Below are 27,587 nucleotides of genomic sequence, written 5' to 3' on the forward strand. Positions count from 1 at the left end.
AACCTTTATCTTCGCAATTTTGTGTCATTTCATAAAAACCAAATGGTTAAGATTCGGTAGAGTACAACCACGAAACTATGTTAATATAGGGAGTTCGAGCAGAAAAATCCTCCAGTACTTTCGTCTCAAAATTTCTATTTTTCCAGTCACATGTATCCCTCACTACACAAAAATTCGATCTCTGAATATTCGCTTATACAAATATTTTATTTTTACAACTTTCTCCCTATACAGAAGCCATGGTTTCCTTAAGGTAATGGACAAAATTTATATTTCATTAATTTCTTAATGTGCTAGGAACTAAATTACAGTAATTAGATACTAAATTACAGTGATTAGGTACTATTTTACAGTAGTTAGGTAGGTATTTTGTTTGTGAATGGATATCATTGGGGATACATTGTGTGTGTTTGAGTAAACCATACAACTATTAAAGGAGGTAAAAAAATAACTACAGTCTCTGACTTACGACAACCCGGACATACAACTGCCATGGTCTTATAAAATATATTCCACATTACCTATTTTTGAGTCCCGAAGTTAGCGATCGTGCTGTGTACTGACAAAATTTTCGTTTGTAATTCCCTCTAAAATGGCTGGCAAGCGTAAAAGTGAGAGTTCTCGTGGTGCTGAGAAGAAAAAGAGACACCCATTTTAGAATTTCTATGTATTATTTTTGCCTTTTTGACTTGCAACCTGGTCATTGGGACGGAACCCCGTCGTAAGTCGAGGAGAGACTGTATTAATCTTAGTTATGTTAGTATGTTGTTCTTGTTTTAAAAAGGTGCATGATACTGTAGAGCCACCAAGTGCAATATAAATAATTTAGTCCTCACACTGTAATTAAACAACAGTTACGTGTGGTAAAACAACTCGCAAAGAAACTAAGGGATACGAAGTAAATTCAGTGGGTGTAAACCACTTCATGTTTGTAGGTAAGTCTATGGGTGTTCCTGGCCATACAGTGTTCCCAGACGTGTGTTGTTCCCATGTTATAAATGGACTGTAAATAAAAAAGTGTCATCCAAACAGGAAACATTCATTCAATGACCGATAATAATGGACATTTTAATAAAATACAAGAGTACACAATTTACACAATGACCAATAGTGTGACAATTATTAACCTCTAGTTGTTGTTTTCACATTCAACTACAACATATTATGGAATGGTGACTCCTAGATACTGATGACAATTACTATTGACCTCAAACTCAATTCCATTAATGAAATAAAATAGCAAAATAAACAGGATGACATCTGAATGAAGACAGAAAATAAATTGGGGTGTACTGTAATGATTATCTACATCTTGATTGTTAGTAAACAATTTAAAGTTTTATTTCAGTTCCTATCTGTTGCTTAAACTTACAGGAAAACAATTTGTCAATATTTATTTTTATTATAACAATATAAATTCTAATTCAATCACAAACTGCCTCTTACCATCTACTGGACTTGACTCCAACTTCCCAATACTAACACACAATTTATGAATCCCTATAAAAGAATCAGGTAAATAATGGTGTCAACATTGTGGTAAACGATCGTGTCAACAACGTTATTCTTGAGCCTTCCATAATACATGAACTACTTACTTACACACCACTGAATATCTGTATCTGTACTTCATATATTTCTCTATCTATATAAATAATACTCTACAATTGAAAGTCTTCTATGGGAGAGTTGTTTAAGCATTGGATGTAACTGCTAGTTTCTTAAGATGCTCCATGAAGACTTGCAAGCTGACATCATCTGTTAGTACAGGAGATCCACCGTCCTGCAAAATGGAATTGGTTGACTGCAAACAGAAATGAACACTAACTTGATCATGTAATATTAACACCCTGTCATCCTTCTCTTGTGCCTATTTTCAAGATGTCATCTACATTCAAGGAAATGTATACCTTACATAAAATTCTTCAGATGGAATAATGATTGTTGGTCTTGAAAAGTCAACTCATCTGACCATATTTCAATAAACTTCCTCCATGATATTAACAGTCATACTGTTATGTATCAGACCTGTCAAGAAGAGAACTAGTTTGGCTTTTTTCCTGAGCACAGTAGTACTTTACAGTACAATAAGTCCTCGCTTAACGTCGTCCTGCTTAATGTTGTTTCGGTACTACATCGCTGAACTTTAGAGACAAAAAATTTGTTTAACGTCCCGGTGATCCGATACTATGTCGTTTTGCATCATCGCGGACTACTTTCTACCACGCATCTCCCGCTCTTGTCTGGCCGCGCTACTCTCTCTCGGCTCGGCATGCTGCCCTCACCCGCGGAACTTCACAGCGTCCCCAAGCTACGCCAAGCCAATCTCTGTTACGACTTCACATCATTCGTGTGTGCTTCAATGCTTTTGCTCTAAAACCATACTCTACCCATTCGAAATGACTTCCAAGCACCCATCAAGTGTTACTGATGCTAGTGTAGTGAAGAGGCAAAGTAAGACCATTAGCCTTACTACGAAAATGCACGTATTAACCCGATTTGAAAAAGGGGAACGTGCTGTGGACATGGCCGCTGTGCTTGGTCTAACCCCCACAACAGTGCGTAATATCCGGACCAACACTGACAAGATTAAGGATAGTGCTGGAAGTGGTTCTTCTCTTGGTGCTACAAAGACGACTTGTATTAGAAGCACTGTGATAAGAGATGGTGGAAAAGATGCTGGCAATGTGGATGGGGGACCAGAATCAACGCAATGCGCCTGTGAGCCTTATGGTTATGCAGCATAAGGCCAGATCCTTGTTTGGCGACAGGAAGGAAACAGAGAGTGAAGGATCAAAGGAAGATACCTTTACAGCCAGCCAGGGATGGTTTCAACGATTTAAGCGTCGTTATAACTTCCACAACATAAAGATGACTGGCGAAGCTGCCAGTTCAGATACGGTTGCTGCCGAGACATTCCCGCCAACAACAAAGGAGTGAGTACCAATACAAACTTAGTAATGTAGTTCTATAGAGTATTTTCTATAGAAATGGCAATGATTTTCTGTACGGGTATATGTAACTTTTTTCATGGGACAAAGGGAGGCTAAGGAACGTAACTCCCGTATTTTATCTATTTCTTTTGGGGAAAATAGATCCGCATAACGTCGAGTTTTCAGGAATGTAACCCCGACGTCAAGTGAGGACGCTCTGTATATAACTTCTGATGAAATTCATTGAAAGATTCAAAGTTTGATTTCAGAAACAAAACAGACAGAAATATCTTAGAACACACAAAACCAGCCAATATGTACGGTATACACTGAAGTAACTTCCTCATGTATTAAAATAATTGTCATCACAGTATTACTTGTATATGATCTTTGATGTTGAAACAAAATCAACCAGCTGTTACATACTGTACAGGGTGTCTCAAAACAATATACTGTACTGTATACACACTGCTTTAAATTTTGTGTGGCAATCACATGAATACCTGTTCAGTATTAAAACAGCAACATTGTCCTCACTTGTGAAGATAATGTTGCTGTTCTAATACAAGCATTCATGTAATCACCATGAAAATCTATAGAGCAGTGTATATATTTTCTTTTGAGACACCCTGTATATATATCCAAATTTTTAAAACCAGTAAAAAAGTATGGTGGTGTGTGAAAGATTAAAGACTGACTGAAGTGCTTGAAAACTCTTCAGAAACACTGCAATGTGAAACAAGTTGGCAGGACCATCCAGGTTCACTGTTGACCAAGGAGATATCCTTTACCCTGCTTATATCTAATCCATGTCACAGGAATTACCATACAATGGTCTTATACAGTAATTTTTTTATTTAAGAACCCTAAATTATTACTATACTGTATTTAGGACCTGCAATAAAAAGGATCCTAAAAATCAACAAGAATAAAGCCTGATCATTGTGAAGAACATACAGGGTAAGTGTTTTTCACAAAATGATTAGACTTTATTGCTTCAGATATTTAGGTTCCTGTTTATTGTATGTCCTAAAATAAAATAATCATTTAGGGTTCTCGAATAAAAAATGACCCTGTATAAAGAATCAAAATTATAAGTACCTGTACTGTACGATAATTCATTTGGACTTGACTGCACAATTAATATAGACCTTAAAATTTCTAAATCAATTAAATAATTTTATATTCAGTTGTTAACAAACTAAAATAGTCAAGAGTTTATATGTATACTCAAAATTACTTTTACCAGTAAATAAAAAATAATGTACAGTAATCCCGTGTTTTTTGCGGGGTTTATTTATCGCGGTTTTGACCATTCGAATTTTTTTTTACCCAAAAATTATATACAGCTCCTCCTCGACTTACGACCTACTTGACTTACGACCAGCCTCAGTTGAACCAAAATTTTGACAAATTATGTATTTTCGAGCCCAACGTCAGTACACAGACAAAATTTTGGAATTCCCTTTAAAATGGCTGGCAAGCGTAAAAGTGAGAGTTCTCATGGTGCCGAGAAGAAAAAGAGACACCCAGAAATTTATGTAACTCTACCCAAAGATACAGTTGAAAAAATTGTACATTATTAAAATGTACTATGTACTAAAATTTATATCTCTTGTGCAAAATATATGATGTTTACATTCAAATTAATCACTATCTTATAAGAATTCCAGCAATGTAAATTATATTTTCCCCAGTCACTTCTATGACATTTTACAAACATAAAACAAAAACTCAACCTTAAGGACATAAATAAACAAAAATACTTCAATGGACCTTCAGCGCTAACTGTCAAACATATCACTGTCACCCCTCCTTTCCTCCCAGCGAAGGTGTGGTGGTTATACAGTAGGCTTTAAGTTTTTATATTATATAATATCTCAGACTAAAGTTAGGAGAATATAATTTGCATTGCTGGAATCCTTGCAAGAAAGTGAATAATTTCAATATAAACGTCATATATTTTGCACGAGATAAAAATTAATCACTTGTAGTGATTTAAAAGTTCTAGTATATATATATATATATATATATATATATATATATATATATATATATATATATATATATATATATATATATATATATATATATATATATATATATATATATATATATATATATATATACTGTATATAAAAAATGTATACAGTATATAGTGATTTAAGGCCGATTTTGGGGATTTCTGTTTCTGACCTTATGCATTTTTTGGCTTTACTTTGTGTGTACTTTTTCTGTGAGTTGGAACCAATTGTATGTTAATCGAGGGACCACTGTATTATTTTCACTTTTTCGATTTACGACCTGGATTTGGGTCCCTACCCCCGTCGTAAGTCGGGGAGGAGCTGTATATATAAAATATCCTTTAAAAAAATAATTAAAATTTCGCGCCATTTTCGATATTCCCGTGCGGTACGGCAAACAGGCGCCACCCTCTCCCGCTGCTCCGAGAAGCCTCAGTCCACACGTGCCTACGGTACTGTGAACGCTACTGTGATTACCTCTTTTGTTTGTCCTCCCACATGCATTCAACATGGCTCCGGGACGTAAGCCAGCCTCATCAAAGGCAAATATTACTAACAAAGACTCTAAAGTGACCAAGAGATCAAGAATAGTGATGACCTTAACGGAAAAAATTGTTCTATTGGACAAGCTCAGAGGTGGTATGAGCTATGGCTCGAGATCTGGTGAAGACTGACAATTCATTTGTGTCTTTTGTCAGAATACAATTCTTCAAGTGGAGGAATGTGGGTAGAAGAGGACTGGCAGGGAGAGGTTGGCAATGCGGGTGTTGCTGACCTCGGGGAAATATAAAAAAATTTATTTACAGTACTTGTAAATAAACATTCATTTTATATAACCGTGTTTACGTTTTTCCATTATTATACTACAGTATGATTAGTTCCAAATAATGATGTTAGTAAATGCCGGTACAGTGCATCAGTGTGACCACTGGGCCGTGAGTGGAAAGCATGGCGTGGTTAAGTGCATGACCTACCTGAGCTGTTTGGTGGCCACAGGTACAGTGATTCCTAAAAGAGTATTTGCAGTTTTGGCTTTTCGAGGGGGTTTCAGGAACGTAATTCCCGCGAAAAACACTGAATTACTGTACTCCTAATTTGCAATGTAATTCATGATTATTATCACAAACACTTAACTCAATAACAAGTTATAGTTCAACACTAAATACAGACAAATAATTATGTCCTTCAGTTCTTATGTCTAATTCATAAAGGATAACTTATAAATTAACTCGTTAATTCACCACCACCACCACTAACATGTAATATCAATCAGTACCATACATGCCATTCTGCAATAACAAGTTAGGGAGGCTCATGCATTGTGTTTTAGAATGTATCACTTCTCCTCTGGTGCACATCAGCCAAATACATGTCATAAAATAGACCAACTAATCTCCACATATACAGGTACCAAGGACTGGGGAATTTCCAGTACAGTACAGTAGGTTCTCAAATTTCACAAGTTTTTTATTCAACGTTTTTTTATTTGGACACAAAAAACACTACATTCGAATTTCGACGGGTTTGAGCGGCCCGCCAACATTCAGACGTGCACAATCGTATAAACAGCGGCATTTCTCTTATGTACAAAAGATTCATTATTGTTTATTTGTGAATGTCTTTTTGATTGAAATAATGTTTATGTGTGCAAAATTAACAATACAATTCATTAATAATACAGTCAACCCTCGCTTTACGCGGTCCCACTTTACGCGTTTCCACATCTATGCGGTACCCTGCCGAACACGGAATGCTCACTTTCCGCGGTGTGTGTACCCTTTTACTCAGAGGGCGGCGCGAGCAGGGTGCGCACAAGGTCGCCCAGTCATCAAAACATTACCGAGTTCTTCACCCGCCACCCACCACAGCTGGCCCAAGTCAGTGATAATGATAGTGAAGATATGGACTTATATGGACTTTGAGGGGTTTGACAAAGAGGCCCTGCAAGCCTCTGTGGTGGATAGTGATACAATTGATACAAGTGATACAGTGAGGGCCAATAATCTGCCCTCTGCCTCGGAACCAACCCCCCATCCCCGTGTGCCCAGCCATCTTTTCTACTAATGTAAGTGTTAAAAAACCTAATATTATTGATATTTCTCTTAATTATTAATTGTGTGTGCATACCATCATAAAATTAAGAAGTTATTTTTACTACAATGTAGGTATTGTGTCTGAAAAAGTGGAGTTTGGGGGTTGGCCCGGTCTCTATTTCAATTAATCCCATATGTTATAATGTTCACTTTACGCGTTTCTCACTTTACGTGGGCCACCGTGGGTTCAAGTGACCCCGTAAAGTTAGGGTTCAGTGTACGTAGAATATTGAAACACATGAGGAGACGAAACGGCATTGTTTTTGTTAATGTTTACAAAACCAGTGACTGATTGGTTCTACATATAAAACTGAAGAAAATAAGACCCTGGTTGTAGCTGTAATAAAATTAATGTAAAAAAAATATATATGGATGTTTTAAGTAATGTTATTTAATGTTAATAAATGGAACAATAGATGTAGCTAACCATTAATGGTAAAGAAAAAGTGAGATAGAGTATGTAAGTGCGCATATGTGAAAACATATCGTCATTACTCTACATAAGAATATGAAAGCAACACTTACTTACTGTTCATATACTGTACTGTATATTTTAATTAATGTTTCTGATTTTAAAACAAAAATTATACCCACCAGTGGTGGCAAAATTGAAAATATAAGGACAACCAATATTGTTGCGTGTGTTTTTACTCAGATGACGAAGTTGCCAAGTCATCAGGTTCAACTCTACCTGAAGCTGTAGAACATAAGAACTTTTTCTGTGTTGTTTTCGTTTTTATTTAACTTTATCTGTTATTTTCATTGGTTTATTAGGATGTTGCTTTATTACAGGTAGCAATTTGCCAAAAAAGTAGGGTAAATAAGGCAAAATTTAGCCAAACATCAAAAGTACCAGACTCAAATTAATTTTCTCCATAGTAAGTTGTATTTAAATTTGGACGATTTGAATTTCGCGAGGTTTTTACAGTCTAAATAGGTGTCCAAATATGAGAGCCTACTGTACAGTACTCCCTCGACCTTTTAATGTGCACCTTGTTCTTTTCACTTTTGTCTATTTTGTGAAGGAAACAAGTGGCTAGCCTGAGCCACATGCAGATGTAAAATATTTTAGTGACAACGGTCAAAAGAAACAAAACATCCTCACTGGTAGTCTGACCCCACAAATTTCTTAGGTTCAAAAATTTATATAAAAAAAACCATCATGTTTTGTCTCATCAAAAAATGTGTCCGCATTATCACAACACAAAGTTGTGCCAAATATAATAAAATTATGCAGTGACATAACTAACAAACTTAGAAGAATGGGAGATGAACTTCTGAGCTCCATACCAGTTTCACAAGTTGAGCAATAAAAGAAAATCACGAAAATACAAATAAATATATTCTTATATTGCTTCACAACAACAGTAAAGTCTCCTTCTACCAGATGTTTCCACAACATGCATCTGCAATAAACAGATTTAGGAACAGTGGTTTTTTTCTTTTTGAAGATCATCGTCCCACAATTTTTGGCCATTTTCCACCCTTGAGTGAGTTAGCAGCCTCTAGTATAGAGTACAGGACAACTCTTTCTGTACGTACTCTGGTGTCTTCCATTCCACTATCATGGTAAAAAAGAAAACACGTACTGTATACAGTTGCAGACAAAATTCCCTAAACACTTAGCAATATCTGGCATCTACTTCTGGATCATATATACTGTATATATGATTAGTTTATATTTAATAACGCTGCTTTTCATCACATATGACATTGGAATCACAAATTTGAAAAAAGTATATATAAAAATGAGGAAATACATTAAAATTTCAAACCCCTCTCAGCTAATGATCACCTAGTATGCCTGTACAGTATTTACATGCCAAATACTGTCCAGGGAATTTTGTCCACAACTGTATACATGAAAGGTTAGTGAGGCATCTGACTAGTTAAGAGGAACTTCATAAATACAGTAACTGCACTTTTCCCTTAACCCCTTCATCATTTTATTCAGTAGAGGGTCCCTATACACAAGTGGTTAACCCGACCAACCACACTAATTAGCTCAGTGAAGGGAGACTTTACTATACTGTAGTTCTCCCAATTCACAAGTTCAAAAACCGAGAACCAAATAGAAAATTAAACATAGGAAAAAATAAAGGGCGAGATTAACCGAAACATCGACTAAACTGCCCAGTTTTTTTAAATCTTAGCCAATATCACAGCACAACTCACTTGGCTCTCACGAAACAAAACTTGTCAAATCTTACAAATTGGTAAGGACATCGAGGACAGGCAAAGTTTTATATCAGAAATGGTTCAAACATTTTTCCAGCACCATAATTTAGTTTTACCAGAGCACAAAAGGAAGCCATTCTCCATAACCAAATTACATGTTTAACAGTAAGTGATAATTAGTAAAATATAGACTTAAAGACAGACCTATAATCCATTCAGGATATACAAAGCAGTGCACAATACCTCAAACTGTGTGTATTGTGGCTGTAAAAAAAAGAGTTGGTACAGTAGAGGTAAGTGAAGACCATTAAACCAGCCAGGGAAAGTAGTAGTTTGTTACAACCATCACCAAGAATGACATTAGTCATTGTAGACTAAAAGTGCTGAATGGACAGATAAGTACAGTACAGTGTTCAGGCCATCACCAGTGTGTCAAAAATAATAATTAAATAAATACCGTTGATTTGCTTTCTGGGATCGTAGACTGAAAGAATTGGGAATTTCACATTAATATATTTTTTTTTCAATAGGGAGGTGCTTATAAACCCAACTAAATTAAGTGATAAACACTTAACACCAAAAAGCCTCCTAATAAAATCATTTCACATTAATATTTCTCAATAGGGAGATACTGTACTTAAAACCCCAAAATAATATATTAACAAACACTTAATATCAAAATACTAATTAACATCACATGACATTGTTTAACAGAGAGGTGCTTACAAACCCCAACTAAATTACTCAACATTAAACCAATACAGTAATAAGATCACTAATTAGTACAGCACTAGTAACTCCACAAACTAGAAATTACTTGTAGATAATTTAAACTGTAACCCCCAATTAATTACAGCAAAATAAAGACGATCAAACAACAATGGAATTCTGTATCTGCCAAACCCAAATACAAAAATCTTTAGCAAATACTTAATGAGAAGAGAATAAAAATTTTGAAGATGTTAAATACTAAACAAAAACTCGATGAAATACAATAAACATTTTTGAGAATAAGATTGATGAAAACTAAGCACAAAACACCTTAAGCTAATTCTTACTGTATTAGGAATTAGGAGATTAATAAATAAATTCCAGCTTAAAAACGTAGGTAAATTCTTCATGAAAAAAGACTACTTGTATAGAGAGGATGAGATTAAAGAATAACTCGAGCACAAAGACAAGCAAATCCATGTAACAAATATGACAAAACAGGATGACATTATTAGGACGATTCACAAAAATTTAGCCAGTTCTTTAAGCAAACATTCCAATATTGTTTAACACGACAAGACTAATGGGGATTTTTAAGCAAAAAAAAAAAAAATTAAGCCAACTTTCTTAATAATACAGGATGAGGTTAATACTGACAAAGCTACACAATATTAGCAGCAAATTCACTGACAAATACAAGGTAAAAGTTAAGAAGGGACAGGAGATACTCACCCCTCCGTACATGGCGTTGTTGTGCGTCTGTGAGGGGTTCACCTTTGACAGGAGAAATCGTGCCTGCAGGAAGAAATGTCAAAGTTAAAGAAATATATAACCATTCAAAACTTTCATCTTTGTATTTATTTATGGTTCTTTATTATTATTATTATTTTTTTTGAATAGGTTTTTATTTATTTTTATTAATTATTATTATTTTTTATTTTCTCCCCCCAGGCCCTGATATGGGTCAGTGACCTGTGCCCGGGTGGGCTAATCCTTATAAAAATAAATAAATAAATAAATAATACTTAAGATATAATGCTCACATGTACAGTACCCCCATAATAACACCAATACAGTAGGTACAGTAAACCCTCGGTATAACGGACACCCTAAACCTATCAGACAAACCTGGGCAGTTTGTCTCATAGTTCATTATTGCAGGAATACTAAATGGAAGAGCTGTAATATGTGATAAACAATAAGACAAGCTGATAATTATTTAAAACTTAACAATTATCAGAATGCACAATGCATTTTTCTACTCCTCACCACATTTGTTTCATGCTCCTTTATGCTGGGCTTGTCTACAATACCTTGCTATCAGACAAAGTGGGAAAATTTCCAACCTTTCCCCACCTGATAGCTATATGTTATGTTATGGTTATTCTTCTAGCATAATTTCAGGTAGATATGGATAATTTTCTTTCACTCAGTTACGTGCACACACAATCCTCCAAACAGATTGTGCAAGAAAAAATAAATAATTATTATAAGATATAAAGTTTTAAGCATCTACATTATGTGTTTCCACCGTGTAGCCGTGTGACGAGCGCGTTAAGTTCAGAGGGTCACTGTTGCTAGGGAAGCCAGCGTCCGTGATATGATAGTGACAGTGTGTTGAGATTTGTATCAGTTTTGCGCTTTTTATTCTTTCATTTTTGTTATCGCTGTATATATGCCTACAATTTTAAGTTTTAATGTTACAGTGTACAGTTAAAGCTACTTTTAGGGGTGAATCTAGTGATCTGGACAGAGACCGTGTATATTTCTGGGCAAAATATGTAAAAATTATTCTTTTTCAATAACCAGAGATTTGACGAACATACCTCAAGGATTTATGGAGGATTAATCTGAAATATTTTGTTACCAAGAATGTACCGGATATTTTGATTTACACAATAGTAAATAATAAAATTTATTTCAAAATATCGGGTATTTCAAACCCCCCTTTAGTTTGAAATAATAATTGGGCAATTAGTTTCAACGGATTTTCAACTAAAGCAGCCACAGTCTTCCCCCAATCAGTCCATTATACCAAGAGTTTACTGTAATCTTTTGTACTTCAACCTTATATGTGATCATACAATATGGTTCTCACTTAAATGTACCTTGACATTTACACCAATAATCTTATAGTACATGATTATATAATCTCTGTGGTGACAGTTACCTGCGAGCCACCTTGCTCTGTCTCTACGTATCTAGGGATGGGGAACCTTGTCGCGAGGATTTCTTGGGCGTCATCAATCGGGGACTGTAGAAGCTCCTTGAAGGATGAATATTCCTCTTGTTCATGGTAACCCTCTTTCTTCCATGCTGCCATTGTCTGAAATTTCAACATCATCTTCAAAAGTAAGTAAATCTCTATGATCAAAGGTAGGTCAAGTATCAATGAACATGGATACAAATATGTGCAGTTATAACACGATGAAACCTTTTACTTAAACATCAAGACAATACTCAAGTGATCCATTTACCACAAAGAAAACTCAGATCAACATTACACCCAATCCTCCATTTCACATAAAGTAAAAATCTACTAATCTTTCATTCAACATTAAAGACATCTCTCAGTCCTCCATTTAACATTACAAAAAACATTCAGTCCTCCATTCAACATCAAGAAAATACTAGACATTCTTTAACAAAGAAAAAAAAACACTGCCCTAAACTACATCGACAAAACACTCATCAGTTCTTCACTTGCCACAAAATACCACATCAACATACCACTCAGTCCTTTACCTACCATCAATGAAACACTCATTCCTCCTTTCAATGCCAAGAAATCTCTCATTCCTTCACTCAATATCAACAAAACACTCAGCTCTTCACCCACCCCAATAACAGCTAACTCACCTCTCCCAAGAAAATCAGAACAAGGAAGAAAGTGTCGAGCAACAAGATGCGGTCTGGCTGTATGGACGATGTATCCAGCATGACCGCGTCGATCCCGTTGAAGGAGTAGCTGTATAATACTGGCTGGATCATGGTAAGGCACTCTGTCACACTCTCCCGGTTCAACATGCATCTGTAAATAGGGGTGATTTACTCTAAGCCAGCATACATCTGTAAACAAGACTGATTTACTGTAAGCCAGGATACATCTGTACACAAGGTTGATTTAGTCTGATCCAAGTCACCACTAGGCCACCCACTCATTTCAACTGATCTTCCTCTATCAAACACACCTGCTACACTGCCTCTCTATACTCTTACTTCCTATGTTAAAAGATGGGGATTCCCACTGTTTGAAGCTTGGGTTGGGTTGAGTTGAGTGACCAAAATCTGCTGATAAGAACCGTACAAGCAACAACTAAAGACCCTACAGGAAATAAGCATCTGAAGGCTTTGTTTGCTACCCTTGGTCGAGCTGCCTCACTTATTTACCATTGTTTGTATACCTGCACTGTCTATATACATGCTGAACCAATTGTACTTGTAAACTTCAATGACAATTTTATTTAATAAATATTAATCAATCAATTAACGGTAATCAATCTGCCAGTGCTGCTTTACCGACAACATTTAAAATATTCACTATGTTTCTAATTCAACTGGAAGAGATTTTAACCTGCTTGCCAATGTTTAGTAATTCTTGAGTTATAAGCTTGGCAAAATACACACCTGTAGAACGACGTTTCATCTGGCGAGTTATTAAACACCTGCAGGAACTGTGATCGTCTGAGATGGAACATAAATTGTGGGTACAGGCTAAAGTTATCCTGGAATCTGTAGCTGTTGGGATCATTAGGCGTAAATTCTCCAAACTTTTGACACTGGAAAAAGAAAAAAAACATTACTTAGCTGGAGTGGCGTAAAGTGATAATGTAATCAATTATTTCATTAAGTCAGTTCGAACACACTATGACAACTCAATCAAGGAGAGCTCATTCTTTAAAGTTTTCAATTACATCACAAAAAAATATCCTGTTTACAAAGGCTAGGTGTGTGTATAAATGAAAAATTAAATAAGAAACTTACCAATCGAATGAGCATGCGATCTACCCAACGAAGAACATCAGTTCCATCTTGATCAGTTTCTGATCGATGGACAGCTAAACGGGCCATCAATACTGCAGCTGCTTCTTGATCAAACCCAATTGATATGAAATGCTGGCCATTCTGTGGGTCTGCCCAACTGTGGAAATACATTTTAATTATTTGTATTCATAAGCTTTGAAACTTATAATTCTAAGATACATTCAAGTCAAAAAGGTAATTTTCAATACTTACATTTTATATGAGTCATGACTGTCCCGATAAAGTCAAGTAGCTAACACACACAGTCTGGAACTTGTTTCCATATAATAGAGTGCACAAAGACAATCATACCGAAGAAAAATAAATAAATAATTGACTTACTTCCTTGCAACTGTTGTGACTCTACATCTTGTCTGACCAGATGGATGTTGGTATCTGGTGATGAACTGTACATGTCCACGCCCACCAGGAATGTCCGAGCCTTGCTGGTTGGCGATTTCAAAGAATATTGATATTGTCGTACTGGGCGTCAACCCACACATCTTCCATTTGGTCGTGTTTCCTATTCCAATCTCCATTTCCGCAACATTGGGGCCTTTCTCATGAGCAGACACACAGGGCCCTAAAGCTCCAGCGACTGTTAATAAAAAAGAAAAGGATTTTAATAAGGATACACTAAATACAGTACAGTACAATATTTCAAATAAACCAATTTAAGACAACTTATTTAACAAACATACAGAGCGTCTCTGAATTATGACCCATCTTAAAACCTAATCCTTAATCGGTGGCTAAGAAATCCTCACATGAGAAAGAAATGAAACACAAGGATCACAAAACTTCCAAAGATGATGGACGCGGTTCCTACTGCTAACTTCCACGGATGATGGGCCATCATCCCTACAGCTAACTTCCACAAATGATGGATGCTGTTCCCACAGCTAACTTCCACGGATGATGGCCGCTGTTCCTACAGCTAGCTTCCACGGATGATGGCCACCGTCCCTACAGCTAACTTCCATGGATGATGGCCGTCATCCTTACAGCTAACTTCCACGGATGATGGCCACCAAACCTACACCTAACCCCCTTAGATGATGGCTGCCATTTAAGGGTTAATAACCTCAAAAATATGAAAGACAAACACACCCAGTATAAATAAAATAATGTAAAATATGAAAGACAAAACACACCCAGTATAAATAAAATAATGTAAAATATGAAAGACAAACACACCCAGTATAAATAAATGTCTCTTATTCCCAATCCAAAGTTCAAAACCTAACCCAACTCCACTCCATATGGTACCACTTATAGAGATCACTCTGGAGAAACATAAATGGGTATGACAAATGTTAACCTAAGACAATATACATCATACTAACTCTTCAGTTCTCTTGAGGTTTTGACTTCCATCGTGGCATTAAAGGCCATCTCGAGGTTACTCTTCTCATCGCGGGCAAACACGCGCTGGAAGGTCGTCCTGAACAGAGAGGAGTTAAACGAGTCGCCCAGCACCATGTTACCACTGAAACAAATATTGTAACCATTAGATGCACGAATAAAATATAATAAAAGTTGACCAATAATGTGTACAGTAATAAATCTATTACGTAAAATATAATAAAAGTTAAATAATATGTACAGTAATAAAAGTTTTACCATATCACAATGCTCCAAATTTAGAATATTTTAACTTAAATATTTTTTTTTCTCATATTAATAAATAAATACCAGACATAAACTTGTAACTATAGACAAGAGATTCCCAACCTTCATGGGATCCAAAACAAATCATTAATATAAGATAGATCAATGATTTATTATGGATCCCATGAAGATGAGGAAGCCCTACCTACAGTACATCACCTGATGAATAAGCACCCGAAGCCTAAATGGAGGGTTAGGTTAAGTTTGGCTTCATTAGGTTAGATTTGGTTAAATTAGAAATGGTAAGTTAGATCTGGTTATTGTAGGTTTGGTTAACTTTGGTCACATTAGCATAAGGGAGTTCAACCCTCAGGTGAAACCACCAATGCTTGTAATCTCCACAAGATCCATTATCTCACACTCACCCTGTGCTGTTGCAACAGTATTTCATTTCATGCAGCCCTACTTGGTCCAGGGCACATGAATACAAGTCTACAATGTGGCCATTATCAGATACCCTTGTGGCCAGCGCTTCATAGAACTTGATGGCCTTCTTCATGTACTGACAGCTATCCTGGAGATCAAAAACAACAAACTTTGGTTATCAGCTCCTAGCGGAAAAATCACTTGAATATCGACAAAAGCTATAAGGTACAGTACACACCAAAAGTTGTTTTGAGGCTTAAGAAATTTTTATACCCCAGTAAAGCCTATGGTGAACCTGACTTGCTGAGCCTTAACCAATACCATACCACTGATTACCCATTGGCAGCCTTCCTGATCCCAAACTGATTCCACAACACTTTCAGCCATACTGATACCACTGTCTGCCTCCCTGACCCTCAGTGTTACCCCGCCCACCTGTCCTGACCCCGACAATGCACAAAAATTAAACTTTTGAGAAAATGGAGAGCAACATTAAAATAGTTAACATCACATTCAAAGGTCTACCTTAAAAATAACAATCTACCAAACTATTAAGCTTTTAACACAACAACACTGAAAGGAACATGAAACTTCCCCAGAAGATGAACACTGTTCAGGGGCACTTGAGAAACGAGATAAATATTGTTGCAGCAAGGAACCTTAACTTGAATTTACAACCAACATATTTTCCTGGCAGGTTACAGTGTACAGTTTGCAAAAGAGTCCAAGGTCCCAATTTTTTTTAAAATAAGGCTGTGACTTTCCATTCAACATGGTAAGAAAATGCAGAATGTTTGCAATTCTAGGTTTCAGTTGAGGGAAATAACATGACTGGGAGTATCAAGAAATGTACAAAAATCACCGACTGCTACACTTACCTTTTCAATGTCGTGATGAGACCGAATAGGCTTACGTAGATCATCATCAACCACCATTCCCGGGCCATAGGAACAAGCACCACCAAGGAAAGTCAAAATCCGGGCACCAGTATTTGGATAACATGCCTGAAGAACAAACATTCTTAAGTAAAAATGAATAATTTATAATAACAGTAAAACCCAACCTAACATGAGCCCCAAGAATGTGACTGATTGGTAATTTATACACACTTGGTGATAATAATTGTTGGTAACTTGCCCAACAATTAAATACAATCTATAAACTGAACATGGTTATACCTACAAAACATGGTGACTAGTTTATAAACCTTACCTCTAACAGACCAATGGCAATTGACAGCGCTGCTCCTGATGCTCGTAAAGAACGCCTGCCGGTCATAACTGGCCAGGGATCACGGCGCAAGTCTGCCAGGATGTCCTGTAGCATGATCTCACACTCCTGAACTGGTTGTAGGAACCTGTTGTTCATCTGACCTGGCTGAGGGGCAGGTGCAGCTTGACCTGGCATCTGCAACATTCACAACATATAACTATAAGGATGTAGGTGGTACAGTACAGTGGTTATCACACATATATGTATATCATGAGTTTGACCTGGGTACAATCCCTGACCTGGAACACATGTGAGAACGGTGTTATCCAGTGTAACACTACCAAACATGGCAGGTTTTCTCTGGGTACTCTGGTTTCCTCCTGTACTAACACAAGACTAAAGGTCATAGCAAAACAACAAAGAACAGACCCGCTGCCTGAATGGTTAATAAGCTCATAAGTGGTGTAAATGATAAATTACAACAAAATAATTATATCAAATAAATTCTTGTGTACATGAACATGCAGTACTATGTAGAGCCTCACTAGGGGGATATGCAGTACTAGAACTATCAATGGTGTGGATGATCTCCGTAACCTCCAGGAATACCTCCCCTAAGCGGGTATATTCAGGAAAATTTAACCCCTCAACCCAAAAAAAAATATATATATATATACCATATATAATCTTATAAATTGGTCATGCATGATATAAGCAGTAAAAAATACATGTCCTTATGTAAGGGCAGAAACGATCTTCCTGCTCATTACCACTGCTCGTTTGCTGGCGCGACCCCTATTTGGGGGGGTTGGACGGAGGTAAAAACGTCACTGCTACCAGTGTCACCGTCTCAGATCCTACTCAGCCGTCAGTACAGTCACTACTTCCCCCGCTGTTCGGCAAATTCTGGCTGTGATCTCGTCAAAGGCTCGGGACTCGTGGGCTGTGTCCCCAGACTTTCACTTATCGACTGTCAATCCTCTGTACCTCATACCACGACCGTCAGTTCATCTCCTCCGTCTGTGCCCCGGTGTTCTCCTGCTATATCTAGACATTGGCCGCTGTCGCTCGAGTGAGCAGTTGAAAGGACCGTCCCCCTGGGAGTGGATCACTGCATTCCAGAACCTTTCCCAGGGCTGCTGTCGTAGGAAATATCTGTTCATTGTTTGATTTTATTGTTGTTTGATTCCTTTAATTGCTGACTCCCTTTTATTGTTTGATTCCATCAGTTATTGACTCCCATTAATTGTTTGATTCCATTAATTGTTGACTTCCATTAATTGTTTGATTCCATTAATTGTTGGACTTCCATTAACAGTTGACTGCTTTAATTGTTGAATCCCGTAATTGTTATTTCATGTTGTTGAGTGGTGTCAAGAGTTTTGCGTTATATTTTTATAGTAAAGAGGTGTCAATCTCAAACGGTTGTTTGTTATTCCTCAGAAAACCATGGTCCTTGACTTTCCTTTTTTAAGATCCTGATTAGTCTGGTAAGGGATTTCTATCCCTAAGTCCCAGGCCTTTACACCTTAACACAGGCTGGATTCATCGGGGCTAGGAAGGGTCTAGATTGTGCATGAACAACACTAATTTGTAGGCAGTATGAGGTACAGAATACTTGTTTTATTATGGCATGTGTGAGTGAGTGAAAGATAAAGACCTATCTGGCAACATAATCTCGCAAGGTACGCATGGTGATTCAAACAGTATCATGAAATTTCAAAATGTCATATGACATGAACATAAGCCCTGCACCTGCAAGCACATGTTATATGATATGAACCAAAGCTTAGGGAGTTAAAGAAACAAGAATAAGTACTGTGTTGTTATCACAACTTACCTGGGACTGTGTTGTAGTTTTAAGTCCTACTCCCAAGTACTCTTGTACTGTCTTTGCTGTCTGGTCCTTCCCTCCAGGGAAAACATACTGCTTCCTCATCACTTCATTAGCCAAAACATGAACCTGTAACATCACAAGCAGTACCTCAGGCACTTTACCTCTTAAACCAACACATTCATTCTTTGTACAAAAGTATTCAACACCATTGGAAGGTCTTACACAGTTTTTAATGATAATATAAGACTGTACAGTATACAGTAGTTACGTTTACTATGACAAATTATAGTTTTCCATAAATATAAAAGAAAATTCAATTTTTTTTACACAAGACACAAAAGTTAACTTGTCAAGAAAATACTGACTGTACAGTACTGTAATTATAGTATACCTAAACATCTGTAATACAGTAACACTATACATGTATCAATTATGGTATCAAGGACAAACTGTATGTCTGGAAACTGAAAGACAGGCCCAAAGATTGTACAGTACAGTAGAGGTATAACTCAGGAGGAAGATGGTGGGAGAAAGATAATTAGATGATTAAGATGAAAAGATTCAGCAAAGGAAATCATTGGCTCATTTACATGGATCAATACAGTAAGCTACAAGGACTACAGTGCAAATAAGAATCGCCATACTAATTTTTTTTGTATCGTCCTCAGTAAATGTTTGTTTATGTATAGATCTACCGTTTGACTGTTTGTCCAATTATTCAAAACAAATACCAGTAACTAGTCTTAAAATTTTATTGTCAGGGTAAAAATCTAACCAAAATCAACTTACGTGAACATGACGACCAAAGGTGATGAGACCGACGAGGGCATTGGCCGGCATGAGGGAGAGGGACATGGTGATGGACTCCTTGAGCGCCGCCAGCTCTTCTTCATCCACACACGTGTCCACCACAAATACGAATATTGGGGGCATGTTCTGCTGCCTCTGTGGGAGGGACAGAGACAAGTCATGTACAGAAACAATTGTAACAATATTTGCCAAACTTATGACATAAATTTTCGACAACATTACCATATAAAAGATACTCTGTTATTACCATCTTACTTAATATTAATTATTATATGTACTATAATATAGCCAGCAGTGGGAGTCACAAGTCAACGCTGTAACCAACAGAACAGTACGGTATACAACAATGCCTAACCATGATGGTGTACTCGATGGTGGAATAGGTAGGGAAGAGTTCAGCCGGCTGACTCTGCTCGCTGATGGAGGCGTAGGTGTTAGGGAAGGGGTTACGCTGGAAACAGAAGCAACACACCCACATCTTGGAGCGGAAGTCAACCTGAACAAGAGCCATAAATCAAATATCAAATACTGTACTACCTTATTTTAATACATGCAAACAGTAGCTCCCATTCTGTCAGTATTTGGATGACTGGAAAAAATCATTCACATTAATTGCCATAAAAGTTTCCCAGTACCAATTTGTAATGACATCCACAACACTAATGGTTAAATTCATAAAGGATATAGCACCAGTTCCTAATGGGAAAAAAAGGTTACCATGTACTGTACAGTATTCTTACCTGACAGAGAGGGTTCAAAATAGCTCCACACTGCATCTGTGTACACTTCAGTGGCTCATAACAGATCGGGGGTAAATCATCACGTTTCTTCAGTGGGGTGTATGTACAAGCCACGGGCACTACCATACGGGTGGCTTCAATTCGACTCGACGGCCAAACATTCCAAGAAAAGCGAACACCCTGTTGAATAAAAGTAAGTTGTTATAGAGAAAATTAACAAAAGTACCAAGTTAATGACCCAAGACTGTGGCATAAAATTCTCCAAACTTTTAAAGCATTAGCTAAACCTGGACCTCAACTGAGTCATGTCTGTCAACACTGATATTTTGGTCACATCTCAATACATAAGACATAAATAAAGGATTTTGCCTTAATATGAAAATGTGTTAAAACCTATAGAGTACACAAGTCCATGTTCCACAATCTTGTCAGGTTCTTAACTCTAATGTCATTTCTTACAACCGATATCCATTTCATTCTTGGCCTACCTACCCCTGGCTCTCCTCCCCTTCACATTTAGGCTTAACCATCTCTTGAACCAATTGGTTTCCTACATTCTCTTCACATGCTCAAACTGTATCAGATTACATCTCTGCAAAACCAACAGGAAAGAATTTAGTACCTCTTTGCTTTCTTGTGATTCAATAAATTCGTGGAATGAGGCTTGCTGCTGTTGCTGCTGTGGCTGCTGTTGTGGCTGCTGTTGCTGCTGCATTTGCTGTGCCCCATACTGGTCCTGCTGCTGATACTGCTGTTGACCATACTGCTGCTGCTGTGGTTGATATTCCTGCTGTGTCTGGAGCTGGTAACCCTGCTGTGCTTGAGGTTGGTAACCCTGCTGTTGTGGTTGTGGTTGTTGCTGTAGTTGTTGTTGTGGCTGGTAGCCTTGTTGCTGGTAGCCTTGCTGCTGATACTGGTCCTGGCCAGCCTGCTGATACTGGTCCTGGCCAGCCTGCTGATACTGGTCCTGGCCAGCCTGCTGATATTGCTGGCCTGCAACAGCTTGATGCTGATATCCATACATCCTGTTTAAATAAAACTTCATTATAATTATATGATATACAAAAGCTTATAAATGACAGCTAAGTATTTCCTCCTCCAGCACCATATGTGCAAAACTGGCATGCAAACCACACAGGAAATGTCCAATGGCCACCATCCCTACAGCTAACTTCCAGTGATGATGGTCACCATCCCTACAGCTAACTTCCAGTGATGATGGTCACCATCCCTACAGCTAACTTCCACTGATGATGGCCACCATCCCTACAGCTAACTTCCACTGATGATGGTCATCAGGTTAGGGTTAGGTTATGTTATCCTGACATTTTTTAAACTTAAGGTGATATAAGCTGAGGACAAATCTTCAGATGATCCATTTAAATATATCTGAAACATGACACCAGTGCCAGGACCGTATTGTGAAGAGGCATCCCATTGTATGGATCATCCTTTCATCTCATCCCACACTCCTGTTCCTTCACTTACAAACTAATTACACGCACACAACTGAAACATACTGTACTGTACTAAGCAAGATCCTATTCACTTATATAAAAAATCAAGTTATAACCAAGTATGTTTTCTACTTTCATATTAACTTAGGAATATTAATTTCAATGATGTGTTATTTTAAAACTTTAACTGCTATAGTCGTCTTCACCTGATTTACCCAAATCTTGACAGCTTTGTTTTAAGATGAATGGCATTTAGTGCCGTGAATTTAAAGTGGTGCACCAAAAATCACACAATACTACAGTACAGTAATAAGAATGGAAAGTTGATGATTGTTAGGCACTAGAGTGAGACACAAGGCTGGTGTAGCCTCTAATCAACTTGCTATCATCATTTTTTTAAATGGGGAATAGCCCACCTGGGCACAGGTCATTGACCCACAACGGGGCCCTGGGGACAGAAAAAATTTAGAGGAGAAAACGTGTTAGTGTACACAATGAAGAAGTCAAAAACTCTTTGAAGCGAGGCAGACTGTAAGAAGATGTAAACATAGGAAGGCAAAGCATTCTACAGTTTGGCTGTGTGAGGAAAGGAGCCCGACATCCACACAAAAACAGTGGGCCGCCTTGCCGGCAGCAGGACCTGTTTAAGGTTAGGAGAGACCCTACGTCAAGGGTTCTAGAAGCAGTACCTCAAAGCTCATAACACAATAATATAGCAAGTTCAATATATCTGATCCCAAAAAGTACAACCATTTACAAAACTAAAAAAAGCACATACTGTAAATTACAGTATACAGTACTGTTCAGTACAAAATGTCCATGTTTAAGATAAAAATGTAAAATGAAATGATGTATGGTACTGTACTGGGCCAGACATGGGGTACACCAAGCAGACCAACAATAACTTGCAGGCCTATCCATAATAATCAAAATTTTGGAAGTCTTAGAAAATTAAGCCTGGGGTTTCTTTTCTAGGGTAATTTTTTGTGTTTGTTATGTTCTAGTCTAACAAATGTCTGACAAAAATTAAATACACCAAACACATCTAATAATACTCTGTAGCTTTATTCATAGCAACTCAGATTTTCATAGAAATCACTAACAATGGCTTGTAAATTTATCAACAATACAATCAAAATACAAATTTGAAACTGCCTCCTTCATTACAGTTTTTTCTTGACTTTTGTGCAGCAAAGTTCCTTATAATTTCTTTGAAAGGTAATGATCTTGTGAGATGGAGTTCTGTTGACAGGATACAAAGATTGCTCAAACCCCTCCGAGTGCCTCAGGTCAAGGGTAACAAAAACGCCCGGTAAATAGATAAATACAGTAAGTAAATAAGGAAATTCTGAAGTCCAGTCAAAGTGCACATTCAAACACTAGTACAGTAATCCTGTGTTTTTTCGCGTTTCATTTTTTTATCGCGGTTTTGACCATTCGCACTTTTTTACTAAAAAATTATATACAGTGGTCCCTCGGTTAACAAGCACAAATCGTTCTAGAAGGTTGCTCGTTAACCGAAAAATTTGTTAACCGAAACCATTGTTTCAATGGGTTTTTGGGTAATTGGTTCCAGCTCACCGAAAATTGCCTTAAGTCAACAAAAAAGGTAGTAAAATACACTTTGAGGTGTGTATGTAGAAGGCTCCTCAAGATTATTTTCACCCATAAAATTTTAGTTTACTTGATGTAATTCAAGATTATTTTCTTTAAATCAACACTGCACTGCATTATATATTGTCAATATGTAAAATAAATTTCGAAATGACCAATAATTTGACTGGAAAGACAGAAAAAAGCGTTTATGTTGAAGAGAGTCTGAAGCAAGATGTTACCTCCACTGAAAAGACACACAGACTGACGCCTGTATGGTGTATTGACATGTTGTTTGGCATGCTAAAAACTAGTTTCCCTGTACTTAAATTGCTAAATAATTGTTAAAATGACAAAATTTTAATATAAGACTTTTAAAATTATTGAATACAGTACAGTGATCCCTCGGTTAACGAGCACCTCGGTTAACGAGATTTCAGTTAACGATTTACCTTCCATAAGATTCTTAACTTCGGTTAACGAGCAATCCCCCGATTAACGAGTTTTTTACGAGCCGACTTCAACATGTTTTCGCTTGCATTTGGCGGTCCACCAGCTGTAGTATTAGTCCGCCAACACAGTAATCGGTTTTAGGGCTTAAATTCCTTACTATTTTAGTAAATATCAAGAAGTTTATACTATTCAATAATTTTAAAAGTTTAATATTAACTTTTTTAGTTATTTTAACAATTATTGAACATAATTGAAGGTAAAGAAACTAGTTTCTGGGGTGCCATCCAGCCTGTTAACACACCAGACAGGCATTAGTCTCTCTCTGTTTTCAGAGGAGGTAACATCTTGCTTGAGACTCTCTTCAACTAAACGCTTTTTTTCTGTGTTTCCAAGCAAATTATTGGTCATTTTGAAATTTATTTTACATATTGACAATATATAATGTAGTGCAGTGTTGATTTAAAGAAAATAATCTTGAATTACACCAAGAGAACTAAAATTTTATGGGTAAATGGTGCCATGGGGTGACTTCTCTTCCACCCCAATGCCTTCTCTTCTCCCTTCTCCTCCACCCCCATTCTAATTTCCATCATCATGATCATCCAGGAGCCTTCTACATACACACCTCAAAGTAAGTGTACTTTTCTACCTTTTTTGTTGAATTTAGGCAATTTTCGGTGAGCTGGAACCAATTACCCAAAAACCCATTGAAACAATGGTTTCGGTTAACGAGCAACCTGCTGGAACGGATTGTGCTCGTTAACCGAGGGACCACTGTACAATGATTCCTAAAAGAGTATTCGCAGTTTTGGCTTTTCGTGGGGGTTTCAGGAACGTATTTCCAGCGAAAAACATGGGATTACTGTATGTACAGTACATGCTTAGCATTTTCTGAATCACTGTAGACACTTGCAGTAGAATCATAGCTCACAATAAAATAAATAAAAACTAAACTAAATCACATTTGTTTTATAATGTGATCATGAATGTATTTTCATTCATAAACAGTCTTGTAATCAGAGATATTAAAAGAAACTATATGTTTGTTTTAAGATGAGTACAGCAAGCAATAAAACTAAGCTGGAAGGGAAAATACACAGGGCTGTATGCCATGGTGTAATTAACTAGGCCCTGGCTGGTGATACACAGGATACCAAATCTACTGAACTTTGCCTGTTAAAGTACATGTAACAGAGAGAATGAAGTAACATTGTGGCAGAGATAAAGGGAAAAGAGATTACTGACTGGCGACACAACAGCTTAGGTCATATGTAGCCAAATTAAACTTAAAAGCTGAGAATTACTAAGATGAAACGACTTTGATTCCACCTTATTTAACAATTGGACAGAATTATTTATGCATCATCACCCTCCTCCCCTCTCTGCCTGCCCTCGGTGGCCCTTCACCCACACCTAGGATGCCACAGCCTGACTCACCACCTACGTAAGGGCTTACCACGCACTTTGCACCACAACAACAACCAGGGCTCAGCAGTAGCCAGTTACTCTCCGCCTCGCTTCTAAATTTTACATCTTCAATTTCCTAAGATTTTGTTTTTTTACTTGCAGGTCATGTTTTTGCTATTTATGGAGTACCCTCGATTTCCCAAAAGCCTGTGTTATTGGGTTAAGAGACTAATGAACTGTACTGTATTATATATTTAACATAACGTAGAGTCACGGTGAAAAGTCCTGTCACCTCTCCTGCTACTCCATGAGCCCTGAATTCCGACTCCAGGAACCAGAAGCGCATTATTCTGCAAGTGTTTCGGGTTCACGAGTCTGAATCTCAGGGTTCGTGGAGCAGAAGGGGCGACAGGACTTTTGACATGTGACTGTACCCGAGTGCTCGAAGCTTGCCATGAGTGTGAGTCAGACTAAACTCTCAAGATGTACTCACATGGACCCAGATGACATTAGGTCGCAACCTTTGATGAACCACTGAAACAAAATTCTCAAGATAACTACAGTACTGTACACAAGTTTTTGAAGCAAAACATGGAACATCTTAAGCTAACACACCCCAGCTGATGACTGAACACCCTAAAGCTACCTGGGCAGGTTAGGTTAGATTCAATTAGCATTAACCCATTCACTTTTAATATTTTATTTGGTTAATGCCAATAAATTGTATTCAGCTCAGAGAGGGACCCATACACAAGGGGTTAAGGTAGTTAATCATCAGGTGAAGTAGGTCAAGGTTCCTAATCTTTACGAAATCTGATATCAATAATGTTTTCCCTGGCGCTAACTGAACCCCAAAGTCAAGTACTACAGTAACTTCTTACATCAAATGACATAACCAATCCCAACTTAGGTTATGTTGGTTTCAATAGTCTTCCATCATAAATAAATCAGTGCTGTATTCTTCACTGTAAATATTAGGTTGCATTATTTTTTTCACCAACAATTTCAAATAACATGTGTCTAATGCACAAATCTGGTGGGGAATAATAAGGGGAAGAATGACCGAATTAACTCAATACTGTACAGTACTGTATTATATAACTATACAAATATAGTATTTTGTAGTTAGGGGTAATTTTCACGGAGAGAAGTAATGTAACAAATATAAATTAATTCTTAAAACATAAAAACCTCAGCTGGGGTATAAGGGTGTGAAGCAATTATGACAGCATGTTAAGTTAATCAACCAAACCAACAGATCTTAGCCTGTGTTTTGGCTAAGTTTTGTTTTGGTAGGCAGTAGATAGTAGGCAGCCATCAAACAGGGAGGTGCTACCGCCTGGGAAGATATTGGAAGCATCACGTGTTGTCTAATGGTAGACCCTGCTGCCATATGTGACCAAGTCCCAGGTTGATGATCTGACTTTCTGCCTCATTTACACACAATTGCAGGGTCTCAATTGTTTCTCTTACTTGGACAACACCACATACAGGTACATAATGTATTTTTATTTTTATTAATTTGTTATTAATTTTATCAATTGTTGTAATAATAGATATTACCTTATTATTATTATTATTTATTATTATATTTTCGCCCCCCAGGCCCTGATGTGGGTCAGTGACCTGTGCCCGGGTGGGCTAATCCGTAAAAAAAAAAATTGTTAGTTATGTTATAGGCAGGAGTTATTTGAACAGCATCCAGCCATATAACCACTGGTTATTTGACAGGTATCCAGCCATATAACCACTGGTTATTTGACCGGCATCCAGCCATATAACCACTGGTTATTTGGCCGGTATCCAGCCATATAACCACTGGTTATTTGGCCGGTATCCAGCCATATAACCACTGGTTATTTGACAGGCATCCAGCCATATAACCACTGGTTATTTGGCCGGCATCCAGCCATATAACCACTGGTTATTTGACCGGCATCCAGCCATATAACCACTGGTTATTTGACCGGCATCCAGCCATATAACCACTGGTTATTTGACCGGCATCCAGCCATAAACCACTGGATTTCTGACGCATCCAGCCATATAACCACTGGTTATTTGGCTGGTATCCAGCCA

General features: G+C 37.3%; 1 protein-coding gene across 3 annotated transcripts in view; it reads right to left on the reverse strand.

The window, feature by feature from the left end:
* Positions 1 to 1,054: 1,054 nt before the first annotated feature.
* The window catches only part of LOC121860582 (protein transport protein Sec23A-like), a 28,033-nt gene continuing 1,500 nt past the window's right edge, over positions 1,055 to 27,587 (reverse strand). The window contains exons 2-19 of one of the 3 annotated variants that reach the window (XM_042357749.1): positions 26,002 to 26,042; positions 21,221 to 21,623; positions 20,599 to 20,778; positions 20,214 to 20,354; positions 19,838 to 19,993; positions 19,052 to 19,174; positions 17,212 to 17,406; positions 16,878 to 17,003; positions 15,999 to 16,147; positions 15,309 to 15,451; positions 14,305 to 14,560; positions 13,924 to 14,080; positions 13,567 to 13,718; positions 12,799 to 12,970; positions 12,110 to 12,265; positions 10,672 to 10,734; positions 9,686 to 9,712; positions 1,055 to 1,783 (exon numbers count right to left, since the gene is read on the reverse strand). In XM_042357749.1, the coding sequence (XP_042213683.1) occupies positions 1,694 to 1,783; positions 9,686 to 9,712; positions 10,672 to 10,734; positions 12,110 to 12,265; positions 12,799 to 12,970; positions 13,567 to 13,718; positions 13,924 to 14,080; positions 14,305 to 14,560; positions 15,309 to 15,451; positions 15,999 to 16,147; positions 16,878 to 17,003; positions 17,212 to 17,406; positions 19,052 to 19,174; positions 19,838 to 19,993; positions 20,214 to 20,354; positions 20,599 to 20,778; positions 21,221 to 21,623; positions 26,002 to 26,018 (2,706 nt within the window). In that variant the 5' untranslated portion in view covers positions 26,019 to 26,042 and the 3' untranslated portion in view covers positions 1,055 to 1,693. The remainder of the gene's footprint in view (positions 1,784 to 9,685; positions 9,713 to 10,671; positions 10,735 to 12,109; positions 12,266 to 12,798; positions 12,971 to 13,566; positions 13,719 to 13,923; positions 14,081 to 14,304; positions 14,561 to 15,308; positions 15,452 to 15,998; positions 16,148 to 16,877; positions 17,004 to 17,211; positions 17,407 to 19,051; positions 19,175 to 19,837; positions 19,994 to 20,213; positions 20,355 to 20,598; positions 20,779 to 21,220; positions 21,624 to 26,001; positions 26,043 to 27,587) is intronic. The other 2 variants (XM_042357750.1, XM_042357751.1) reach the window with 2 other exon arrangements.

Source organism: Homarus americanus, unplaced genomic scaffold, assembly GCF_018991925.1.
Source record: "Homarus americanus isolate GMGI-L3 unplaced genomic scaffold, GMGI_Hamer_2.0 scaffold11150, whole genome shotgun sequence".
Lineage (NCBI taxonomy): Eukaryota > Metazoa > Arthropoda > Malacostraca > Decapoda > Nephropidae > Homarus > Homarus americanus.